Here is a 13,336-nt window from a genome sequence, read left to right as displayed (position 1 = left end):
CCCCTTTCCGCAGAGAGCTATCCCAGAAGTGGGTGCAGATACCTGTACTGTACAGGTACCTGCACCCCCCTCCCCCCTGAAAGGTGCCAATTGTGGCGCCGGAGGGGGGGAGGATTCCAATGAGCGGAAGGTCCACTTTAGGGTGGACCTCCGCTTTAACAAACAATGTCCAGACATGCAACTAAGCCATTATACATTTCTCAGAGACATTTTTCATTGTCGGGACAATGTCACAGCAAAACATTACATTTTCTGTGGAAACTGATACACAGCAAGAACCAAAATTCTGTTTAGATAAGGAACTAAGCAGACAAGGTAAACGCTTGCTTGAACCAACTTGGAAGATTCAACAGAATTTTGAGGCTGTTAATGAAGAACTGTTGGTTAAAACAGTTGATTGCATGTCATCACTTTCTCAACATTTTCATGAGGTGCTCCAACTAGAGAGTGCTATCAAGCAATTCATTGCTACCTTTGAGAGTTATCAAAGACTGTCCCTTAAAGGATAAGTTCACCTTTGGGAATGTTACATGTTACAACCATTTTTAGGGTGGAATATATAATCTGTTCCCACTCCACAGTCGCTGTCTGCTCTGCCTCTGTGTGACAGCAAGCAGGGAGGCTTCTCCCCAGCTTGCTGTCACTATAAAAAAAAAAAAAAATAATTCTGTGAATGGGAAACTACAAGTACCAACAGCCCTTGTGGCTGTCGTCTTGTAGTTCTCAGTAAACTACCATGGTGCCATTGAGCGCTCTGGTAGTTCATTGTCTCTCCCTGTCAGGGTGTATCTGCCTGCCCGTATGAGGTTCGAGTTTAGCAGATTTTCAGGAACTCGGCATGCAGGAACCAGAGCTAAAGACGATACAGGAATGAGGCTTGGCAGACCTCAGGTTTAAACATGGCCACTGGACATCAGGATCTGTGGGTGCACACATGTGTGTGGAGGCCCATGCATGCTTATGCACATGCGCATTCTTGTACTTGCAGGTCTTGTTAAAGTGTGAGTAAACTGCCCTATCGTTTTAAGCCAAGAAAGCTGCCATCTTTGCCTCTGTTTAGTCTACAACTGCCATGATGCTGCACATGTGATCAGTTATGACACCAGCCATTGGATGGTTTGACAGTTTGGTTGAGAGCACAACCAATGGGAGTGTTACATTTCCAGCACGTGCCAGAAATGAAACTGTTTTATGGATGGGTTTACTTCCATTTTAAGCTTCTATTCTCATTAGAAGTAGCAGTTGCTGCATAAAATTCCTGACACCATCACAATTCATATTGAATTTACATTTTAACTGGTTTATCCTGAGTCTGATCAGGAAATCAGAGCTAATACAGTTACACTCAACATTTGTGTGAAGTCTGTGAAGTCAAAGACGAGGCTGAGTTCTGACCGTTTTGAACATTTTTCAAAGTGGTCTTCCATTGTACAAGCTATTGCATGACATATCCATGTAACTCATCAATTTGCAACTAACACTGAGAACCATTAAGAGTGTTGTGGATGGCACATCTGTAAAGGACATCCCACATACAAGTATAAAAGGTTACTATCTGATGTGTTAAACATGAAGTATACTCATAGGTGATAGATATCATATTAAAGGGATTGAACCTTTCTAAGAATATTGTGCTCCCCAAATTGAACTTAATGATTGAACACAAGTTATTTTGTGTTGAAGTTTGTATAAGGAAGTCCAATCTGTTCAATAAGAAACAGAAAACCCTTATTGTTCCAGGTCGACATGAGATCACTGTCTTGATGATTTGGCATCACCACAAGCAAGTTCACTACCAAGTACTAAGGAGCAGTGGGGTTTTGGATTGTTGGGACGCAAAGATGCATATCCTCCATCCTTCAGAAATGTGTCCACTATCAAAAACTGTGAGAAAGGCATAACAGGAAATAGCAGAGCTCCCAGTCAACAGATTAGGCACAGAACTGCCTTTCAATAATGTTCATAGATGACAGTGGAAACACCTTGCCATTGTCTTCTGAAGTCATTTGCAACTTTCAAGGTCACGGCAAATAGCAAACTCAAACCCAACCTACAGGTTAGTGGCATAGTGCTGTTGAAAGAGAAAGTTAACCATTGCAACCATTGGCCTATGAGTCTCATATGTTATGGTCAGCATGGCTACTCCATGGACATATGCGCTATATTGCCAAAAGTATTGGGACACTTGCCTTTACATGCACATAAACTTTAATGGAATCCCAGTCTTAGTCCACTAGGGTTCAATATTGAGTTGACCCACCCTTTGCAATTATCTCAAAAGGTGTTTTATTGGGTTAAGGACAGGACTCTGTGCAGACCAGTCAAGTTCCTCCACGCCAAACTTGCTCATCCAAGTCTTAATGGACCTTGCTTTGGGCACTGGTCCAAGTCATTTAACTATGTAACTATATAAATCATTTTGTGCAGAGGGGGTTATGGTGTGGGGTTGTTTTTCTGGGGTTGGGCTTGGCCCCTTAGTTCCAATGAAGGGAACTCTTAAGGCGTCAGCATACCAAGACATTTTGGACAATTTCATGCTCCCAACTTTGTGGGAACAGTTTGGGGATGGCCCCTTCCTGTTCCAACATGACCAGTGCACAAACAAGAAGAAGCTATATATACAGCGCTTATAGGATATTTATAGACCAAGTGACAAAAACAGGAATCAATTAATAAAAACCTGCAGTGATACTTTAAACATGATAAAAATTATATTTTCAATAGTAAAAGTGATAGGTGCTCTGAATAAAGTGCATATGTGCTCCAAGGAAGTCACTGGTGCATTGTGCCACACTCCCCTCTTGTGACCCCACTCACCAGAAAACATAGACCACCAGCTTTGCAGTCTGGGGTCAAAAAAGCTGTGATCAAATCATATCTAGTATAAGCCGAATGAGTATGTACATGAGCTTGCTCCAAAAGAATTCTGGAAATTTTCAGTGTCAGTGACCAAGCTCAAAGGACAGGGAGAAAAAGTGAAGTAGTTTAAAATGTGAAGAATTTCACATATCAGGCACCACTTACACAAAATCTGAATAAACAGGCATCAGTACAACCAGAAAACACCACGCGTTCCACGGAGGGCAGAAATTATGTCAATGGTTAGACAAAATTGGAAGTGCGTCAACGCGTTTCACCCCTCCTCCAGGGCGTCATCATGGATGCTGTGAGCCAGGCATTCTCATCCACATCAGTGCCTGACCTCACAAATGTGCCTCTGGAAGAATGGTCATTCCCATTTCCATAGACACACTCCAAAACCTTGTGGACAGCCTTCCCAGAAGAGTTGAAGCTGTTATAGCTGAAAAGGGTGGGCCAACTCAATATTGAACCCTACATCCTAAGGCTGGGACACCATTAAAGTTCATGTGCGTGTAAAGGCAGGGGTCCCAATACTTTTGGTACTATAGAGTATAATTACAAAGTATACATAGATACAAGTCCTTCAACTGCAGTTTCATATGCTGTGCCATATATTCTTACAATGTGAACATGCCCACTGATTACCTTTTGGTGAACACCATTTACTCACCAGTAACATGAACAATTTTTCTTTGACTTCTGTCACTGTCAGCACAAAGCACTGAATTTAGCAGCATAACCATAGAAAAAACACAGAGCAATGATGAGTATGAGAGGTGTCCACCACACATCTGATGGGAGGAAAAAAGTACAATAGAGGATATTAAAGGTTAAACAAAACGATATATAATAATAATGTGATAATCGTGTGAACTTCTGCACTTCCTCTAACCTCTGTAAGTGAATACAGTGCAATTTCTTAAATAATACATTTTAGGGTGCTGCTCACATACATATGCGTTCCTGCAAGTAAGCTATATAGTAATTATGTGGTGTGCCCTCTGTGACTAAAAAGAGTCACTAAGTGATCAATAATTACCTCCAATATTGAATAAACATATACGCAAACTGTACAATCAAGTTATAAAGTGAACAACCCGATATATAAAAAAAGTCCACTTTCAGATTAAATTACTCGATCCTCCATATGATGGTATAAGTCCCAAAAATGTATGTAACACCAATATAGATCAAAGTCTAGTCCCAGAGTGCTGTGTCCACATATAATCTTCCTTCAATGCGTGCTCAAACAATGGTGTGTGTCCACACCTTCATGCAAGTGTATCCCACCACCTACATTCCAGCTTATAGCATTGACCTAGGAATGTACGTTGTTAGGTCTAATGCATGTTTACCCTCTAGGCCAGTGGTTCCCAACCTGGGGGTCGAATGAAAATTTGGGAGGGGTCACCAAATTCTGGACTGTTCCTGAAGCCCGCACCATTTTCTCAGCCTTTTCGCAGCTGTCCAGCAGGGTTTTTCCCTGGAGCCTGTTGCCGCCTAGCTGGGCTGTTCCTGGAGCCCACGGCCGCCCACTTAGCCTCTTTGCAGCTGCCCATTCAGTTCACAGCATGGCTGGGGGGCCAGAGACTAGAGTTCAGCTGACTGGTGAGGAATGTGAAGTGGGAGGGGCTAGAGGAGACCTTATCTCCTGATTTTGGCTTAGGTGTCACTGCTACGAGACACCACAGAGCCGGAGACACAGTGAGTAACACTGCCTGTGATTAAAGTTGTCCTTAAAAGTCCCCACAACAGTTCTCAGATCAGCAGATGACCATGATCAAGAGTACCTAAGTTGGCTGATCAGAACTCCCTCCAGCACTGCCACTGATCCCACCAGCACTGCCACTCATCTCATCCCCCACCAGCACTGCCACTCATCCCAACTCCTCGCCAGCACTGCCACTCATCCCAACTCCCCGCCAGCACTGCCACTCATCCCAACTCCCCGCCAGCACTGCCACTCATCCCAACTCCCCGCCAGCGCTGCCACTCATCCCAACTCCCCCCAGCGCTGCCACTCACCCCCCCCCCCCACCAAGGAGTAAGAGAAGGAATAAAAATAGAGAAAACGTGGCAGGGAGAGGAAAAGAGGTGGAGGAGCAAAGAAAAAGAGAGAAGAAAAAATAAGAGAAAGAACAAGAAAGACGACTAGAGAGAGGGATGGGGGGAAAGAAATTAGAACAAAGAAAAAGAGTGATACATCCTAAAATGTACCATAAGGGGTTTTAATACTGTGCAAGTGGAAGGGACTCAGGGAGCGCTAAATGTCCGTGGGTTAGGGGCGCAAATTACTTGTCGCCCTTTGGGTGCTGACAACCCACGCTACGAAAATAATTTTACTGTTAGAGGTCCCCACAACTTGGGAAATTTTATCAAGGGGTCACGGCACTAGCAAGGTTGAGAACCACTGTTCTAGGGATATGAATATGATAATCTCCCTTTTCCTTGATCAAGTTCCCTAAAGAAGTCAGAAGGGTAGTGACGTAACGAGAGGGAGGAGCCGGGTGACGTCGAAGCCACTGAGTGTTTGGATTGTGACTATGTGGACACAGCACTCTGGGACTAGGCTTTAATACATAGTTACGCCACAGTGGGCGCCGCATAATTATTAATGACTATTAGGCAAAACGAAAATCTATTGGTATAAGTGAACTTTACAGAACAACAGCACATGAAACTACTATAAAATAGATCTTTTATTCCCTTATTTTTAAAGGGAGCTTTTATTCAGAGAAACAGGGAGGATGTCACTGGTGACTTTTACTTCTGAAAATGTTAGTTGCCTGGCTGTGCTGCTCACCCTCTTGCTTTGGTACACTGAGTCACATAGAAGGGACACAGACCATTGTACAATTGTGGACTTGCCATGACTTTCATTACCTACATATATTTTCCAAGTCAGTTACGCAGACAGTATTGAAGCCAGTAGGTCTGTATAACATTCAGTTGTCTAGCATTTAGAATAAAGTCTACAGCGGAAGATCCCATGTTTCTCTTCTGACAGGTAATGCCTGTAGTAGCAATTACTTTAAGTAGTAATGCCCTTATGCAATATAACATAACCACATATTAGTGTTTTCCATTCCCATGAACTGTAATTTAGATATACCAGAGATGCCACTCGTATACACTCAAGATATGAAAGTAGAGCTATCACTGCTGCAAAATATAGCTGATACATGGAAAGATAAGTGATATTTCTTCTACAATGACAAGTTAAAAAATAGAGATGAAAAATGTAAGCTTGGTGTGAAGAGTGGTGATATCAGTTATGTGAAGCATAGCTTATATATGAAAACCAGCAATGCACTTTTCTGAAATATAGCTTATGCTGTATATGAAGTGAAAAATATATATGAATAACAGTGATATCATTTTTAAAATATAGTTTATATTTAATTTATAGAGCTTGATGTCTTACTTCTGAAATCTAGCTTATATATGAAGAATGGTATAATGGTATCACTTTTGTAAAATACATAGCTTATAAATGAAAAGCAGTGTTTATATATAAAGAGTGAGGGTGTCAGTATGTAAGATGGGAGGTGTAATTTTTTTTTATATGAAGAGCAGTGATGCTATTTTTGTAAAATATAGCTTACATATGAAGAGAAAGAGTGGGAAGGTCAATCCTGTGATATAAAATTTCTATATGAAGTTATGTCATTCTTGTAAGAGATAACTAAATGACAAAATAAATAAATGACAAGCGGTGATATCAGTCTTGTAAAATAAAGCTTACATATGAAGACTGGTGCTGTCACTCTTGTGTAATATAACTTACATATGAAGACTGGTGATGTCACTCTTGTGTAATATAACTTATATATGAAGAGTGGTGATGTCACTCTTGTGTAATATAACTTACATATGAAGACTGGTGATGTCACTCTTGTGTAATATAACTTATATATGAAGAGTGGTGATGTCACTCTTGTGTAATATAACTTATATATGAAGAGTAACGATGTTACTCTTGTAAAATATATATGAAGAGTGGTGATGTCATTCTTGTGTAATATACTGTAACTTATATATGAAATGCAGTTATATCAGCCTTGTAAAATATAACTTAAATATGAAGAGTGGTGATGTCACTCCTATGTAATATAACTTATGCATGATGAAGAGCGATGATGTTACTCTTGTAAAATATAGCTTATATATGAAGAGTGGTGGTGTCATTGTTGTGTAATATACTGTAACTTATGTATGAAAAGCAGTTATTCCAGTCTTGTGAAATATAAGTTATAGTTGAAGAGTGGTGATGTCACTCTTGTGAAATAAAACTTATATTAAGAGCAGTGATTTCACTCTTGTGAAATAAAATTTATATAGAATAAGTGGTGATGTCACTCTTGTGAAATATAATTTATATATGAAGACCGATTATGTCACTTTTGTGAAATACAGTTTATATATGAAAAACAGTGATGTCACCCTTGTGTAATATAACTTAAATATGAAGAGTGGTGACGTCGCTCTTGTGAAATATAACTTGTATAAGACTGGTGATGTTACTCTTGGGGGAAAAAACTGTGGTGATGTCATTCTTGTAAAAATCTAACTTAAATATGAAGAGTTATGATGACGCTCTTGTGAAATATAACTTGTATAAGCCCTTGTACACACGGTCGGAGATTCCGACGGAATGTGTCCTATCGGACCGGTTTGTCGGATAATCCGACACTGTGGGGTATGCATCGGACTGATTCCGTCGGAATATCCGTCGGACCCAATTTTCCAACTTGTTGGAAATATTTTCCGACCAACTGGTTCGATCGGACATAATCCGATCATGTGTAGAGAATTTTGATTGGACAAAGTGCCACGCATGCTCAAATTCCTACATCAAAGCTATTGGCTACTAGCCTGAATGTAGTCCCATCGTAACGAAATTATGTCATCACGTTCTGAAAGATCGGATTTTTCGACAACTTAGTCCGACCGTGTGTATGCAACAGTTTCGGACAAGATCCGACAGACAAAATCCGACGGAGAAAATCCGACGGATTTAGTTGTCGAAATCTCCGACCGTGTGTACAGGGGCTTAGACTGGTGATGTCACTCTTGGGGAAAAAACTGTGGTGATGTCACTCTTGTAAAAATCTAACTTACATATGAAGAGTGATGATGTCACTCTTGTGAAATATAATTTATATATGAAGAGTGGTGATGTCACTCTTGTGAAATATCATTTATATATGAAGAGCGGTGATGTCACTCTTGTGAAATAAAACTTATATATGAAGAGCGGTGATGTCACTCTGGTGACATAAAACTTATATATGGAGAGCGGTGATGTCACTCTTGTGAAATAAAACTTATATATGAAGAGCGGGGATGTCACTCTTGTGAAATAAAACATATATGAAGAGCAGTGATGTCACGCTTGTGACATAAACTTAAATATGAAGAGCGGTGATGTCACTCTGGTGACATAAAACGTATATATGAAGAGCGATGATGTCACTCGTGTGAAATAAAACTTATATATGAAGAGCGGTGATGTCACACTTGTGATATAAAACTTATATATGAAAAGCGGTGATGTCACACTTGTGATATAAAACTTATATATGAAGAGCGGTGATGTCACGCTTGTGATAAAACTTATATATGAAGAGCGGTGATGTCACTCTTGTAAAAATCTAACTTAAATATGAAGAGTGATGATGTCACTCTTGTGAAATATAATTTATATATGAAGAGTGGTGATGTCACTCTTGTGAAATATCATTTATATATGAAGAGCGGTGATGTCAGTCGTGTGAAATAAAACTTATATATGAAGAGCAGTGATGTCACTCTTGTGAAATAAAACTTATATATGAAGAGCAGTGATGTCACGCTTGTGACATAAACTTAAATATGAAGAGTGGTGATGTCACTCTGGTGACATAAAACTTATATATGAAGAGCGGTGATGTCACTCATGTGAAATAAAACTTATATATGAAGAGCGGTGATGTCACTCTTGTGAAATAAACTTAAATATGAAGAGCGGTGATGTCACTCTGGTGACATAAAACGTATATATGAAGAGCGATGATGTCACTCGTGTGAAATAAAACTTATATATGAAGAGCGGTGATATCACACTTGTGATAAAAAACTTATATATGAAAAGCGGTGATGTCACACTTGTGACATAAACTTATATATGAAGAGCGGTGATGTCACGCTTGTGATAAAACTTATATATGAAGAGCGGTGATATCACACTTGTAAAATAAAACTTATATATGAAGAGCGGTGATGTCACTCTTGTGAAATAAAACTTATATATGAAGAGGGGTGATGTCACTCTTGTGACATAAAACGGATATATGAAGAGCGATGATGTCACTCTTGTGAAATAAAACTTATATATGAAGAGTGGTGATGTCACGCTTGTGATAAAACTTATATATGAAGAGCGGTGATGTCACTCTTGTGAAATAAAACTTATATATGAAGAGGGGTGATGTCACTCTTGTGACATAAAACGGATATATGAAGAGCGATGATGTCACTCTTGTGAAATAAAACTTATATATGAAGAGTGGTGATGTCACGCTTGTGATAAAACTTATATATGAAGAGCGGTGATGTCACTCTTGTGAAATAAAACTTATATATGAAGAGGGGTGATGTCACTCTTGTGACATAAAACGGATATATGAAGAGCGATGATGTCACTCTTGTGAAATAAAACTTATATATGAAGAGTGGTGATGTCACGCTTGTGATAAAACTTATATATGAAGAGCGGTGATGTCACAGTTGTAAAATAAAACTTATATATGAAGAGCGGTGATGTCACTCTTGTGAAATAAAACTTATATATGAAGAGCGGGGATGTCACTCTTGTGAAATAAAACATATATGAAGAGCAGTGATGTCACGCTTGTGACATAAACTTAAATATGAAGAGCGGTGATGTCACTCTGGTGACATAAAACGTATATATGAAGAGCGATGATGTCACTCGTGTGAAATAAAACTTATATATGAAGAGCGGTGATGTCACACTTGTGATATAAAACTTATATATGAAAAGCGGTGATGTCACACTTGTGATATAAAACTTATATATGAAGAGCGGTGATGTCACGCTTGTGATAAAACTTATATATGAAGAGCGGTGATGTCACTCTTGTAAAAATCTAACTTAAATATGAAGAGTGATGATGTCACTCTTGTGAAATATAATTTATATATGAAGAGTGGTGATGTCACTCTTGTGAAATATCATTTATATATGAAGAGCGGTGATGTCAGTCGTGTGAAATAAAACTTATATATGAAGAGCAGTGATGTCACTCTTGTGAAATAAAACTTATATATGAAGAGCAGTGATGTCACGCTTGTGACATAAACTTAAATATGAAGAGTGGTGATGTCACTCTGGTGACATAAAACTTATATATGAAGAGCGGTGATGTCACTCATGTGAAATAAAACTTATATATGAAGAGCGGTGATGTCACTCTTGTGAAATAAACTTAAATATGAAGAGCGGTGATGTCACTCTGGTGACATAAAACGTATATATGAAGAGCGATGATGTCACTCGTGTGAAATAAAACTTATATATGAAGAGCGGTGATATCACACTTGTGATAAAAAACTTATATATGAAAAGCGGTGATGTCACACTTGTGACATAAACTTATATATGAAGAGCGGTGATGTCACGCTTGTGATAAAACTTATATATGAAGAGCGGTGATATCACACTTGTAAAATAAAACTTATATATGAAGAGCGGTGATGTCACTCTTGTGAAATAAAACTTATATATGAAGAGGGGTGATGTCACTCTTGTGACATAAAACGGATATATGAAGAGCAATGATGTCACTCTTGTGAAATAAAACTTATATATGAAGAGTGGTGATGTCACGCTTGTGATAAAACTTATATATGAAGAGCGGTGATGTCACTCTTGTGAAATAAAACTTATATATGAAGAGGGGTGATGTCACTCTTGTGACATAAAACGGATATATGAAGAGCGATGATGTCACTCTTGTGAAATAAAACTTATATATGAAGAGTGGTGATGTCACGCTTGTGATAAAACTTATATATGAAGAGCGGTGATGTCACTCTTGTGAAATAAAACTTATATATGAAGAGGGGTGATGTCACTCTTGTGACATAAAACGGATATATGAAGAGCGATGATGTCACTCTTGTGAAATAAAACTTATATATGAAGAGTGGTGATGTCACGCTTGTGATAAAACTTATATATGAAGAGCGGTGATGTCACAGTTGTAAAATAAAACTTATATATGAAGAGCGGTGATGTCACTCTTGTGAAATAAAATGTATATATGAAGAGGGGTGATGTCACTCTTGTGACATAAAACTTATATATGGAGAGCGGTGATGTCACTCTTGTGATATAAAACTTATATATGAAGAACGGTGATGTCACACTTGTGATATAAAACTTATATATGAAGAGCGGGGATGTCACTCTTGTGAAATAAAACTTTTATATTTGAAGAGCGGTGATGTCACTCTTGTGAAACAAAACTTATATATGAAGAGTGGTGATGTTTCTTTTGTGAAATATAATTTATATATGAAGATTGGTGATGTTACTCTTAAAAATAGCTTATATATATGAGGGGAGGTAATATCACCATGTGAAATAGTGTTTATATATAAAATGTTACTCCTAAAAAAAAATCGAATCTAACTATATGAAGGGAGGTGATGTCACTATCATAAAATATTGTTTATATATGAAGATTTTTTTTATATCACTATTGCAAAATGTTTATTAATGAAGAGCAGGGATGTGATATATAGCCTATATTTAAAGAGTGGCGATGCTTGAAAGGGAGAGATGTCATTTTTTAAATATGCCAGTACAGCACATCTGTATAACGGATTTCTTTTTTTCATTATGCTATTCCACAATATTTTAAATAGGGAGGATATTTTATGCCATCTCAGTGATTTCTCCAATACTTATTAAAACATTTGAATAAAACCTCAATTTATTTTATACAGTCATGGATCCCTCCTGTGACCTCTAATATCATCATATTTTATTCTACAGAGGAGTCATTATTTAGTTAGTTAGTATTTCTTAATAATATGGATATAAAGAGGGAAATAAAGAGGAAAGCGATTAAAGAATGCAATGCAAATATTAACCAACTTTATAGGGCAACATAAAGCAGAAAAGTTGAAAAGTGCCCAAACTATACTGACAGTCAGACGACACTGCAGCACCAGGTCAAAGCTTACGTAATGTGTCAGGTAACTGATACAGTACTATATTTACCACAATAACCCTGGCAACATTTATAGAAAGTCATCACACTATAGTGCATGCCTAAGCACTCGCTATTTTCCTTATTAACCCCTGGAAGGGAACAGAAAATAAAAGTTACACATTGTCATAATATTGCAAAAAGTAATATTAAGAAGAGAAAAAAAAAATTAAGAAATTAAGAAAACAATGGAACATAGTGGGATGTAGATGCAGAAAGGTTTAGAGTGGCTGTAGTAATTATTATTAATAAAAATTACCTTTATAATGTAATGAACTCAAGGACTGTCCCAGGTATATTTCAGTTGGTCCCAGCATCAAGCACAGTGATAACTGCACCAAAATGCCGAGACACCCCCCTCCTCCTCTTTTGCAGATCCTGTTCAGGGATGGAGGGGGGAGAGACAGGGAGCAGGCAGCTCCATGTCCCACAGCTTCCTACTGCAGTACTATACAGCTGACATCCTGCATTACAAGACTGCAGGGGCACACTGCACCAAGCTGCCTCCTAAAAGTACAGCTAGAGTCATTGTGTCTAATTCTAAAAATGAACTGCTAATATCGGTCACCGATATACAGTAAAAAGTTTCAGTAGCTTATTAGCAAAACAGTTCTGTAAATTCATTCTTATAGGGGCATGTCAATGCATTCAATGTTGAAGGGCACCAAGAAAGTACGATGAACTGACTTGTTAAAGTGGGCTAACATATCAGAGGTATGCAAATTAGGACTAATAAAGACAGAGCTTAGTAGAAATCTGTACTGAACATAGGAGTGTGCAGGGGGTGTGTCAGGTGTGCCTGGGCCCACCCTAATCACTCTGTGCATGGCTGATTCCCCCTACTGCCCGGGCTTCCCCCTTGTTGCCCCCCCCCCCCCCCCACCACCACAGTGCTGCTGGCTTCCCTCCCCTCCTCTTCTGCTGGATGCTGCGGAAGATGTTTCAGGATGGAAAGTGGGGGAAGGGCGCCAATCATTACTTCATTAATCAGCCCCTGTCTCTAGCTTCAACACTACAGCTGCAAACACAGAATAAGCATGCAGCAGGATGTGCAAACCTCTTCCTGCTCTTCATTCCAGCATCCTGGTTTTGGCTGTGGCATTCACCTTGTCTGTCTGTCCACCTGCAAGGTGATTTATGTGGTCAGTCTCTGGGTGGAGACCAAACCTGATATAAGCCAGCCAAGTTTGCAG

The 13,336-nt window shown here is 38.9% G+C and overlaps 1 protein-coding gene across 1 annotated transcript in view; it reads right to left on the bottom strand.

The window, feature by feature from the left end:
- The window catches only part of HAPLN4 (hyaluronan and proteoglycan link protein 4), a 30,937-nt gene extending 18,365 nt beyond the window's left edge, over nucleotides 1-12,572 (bottom strand). Inside the window, exons 1-2 of the mRNA XM_077475450.1 lie at nucleotides 12,403-12,572; nucleotides 3,533-3,653 (exon numbers count right to left, since the gene is read on the bottom strand). Of these exons, the coding sequence (XP_077331576.1) occupies nucleotides 3,533-3,653 (121 nt within the window). The 5' untranslated portion in view covers nucleotides 12,403-12,572. The remainder of the gene's footprint in view (nucleotides 1-3,532; nucleotides 3,654-12,402) is intronic.
- Between the last annotated feature and the right edge of the window lie 764 nt (nucleotides 12,573-13,336).

This window comes from Lithobates pipiens, unplaced genomic scaffold, assembly GCF_037356315.1.
Source record: "Lithobates pipiens isolate NorthernLeopardFrog02 unplaced genomic scaffold, aLitPip1_a1.2 Scaffold_13, whole genome shotgun sequence".
Classification (NCBI taxonomy): Eukaryota; Metazoa; Chordata; class Amphibia; order Anura; family Ranidae; genus Lithobates; species Lithobates pipiens.
The sequence above is the reverse complement of the archived record's forward strand: the minus strand, read 5'-3'. Positions and strand labels throughout refer to the sequence as shown.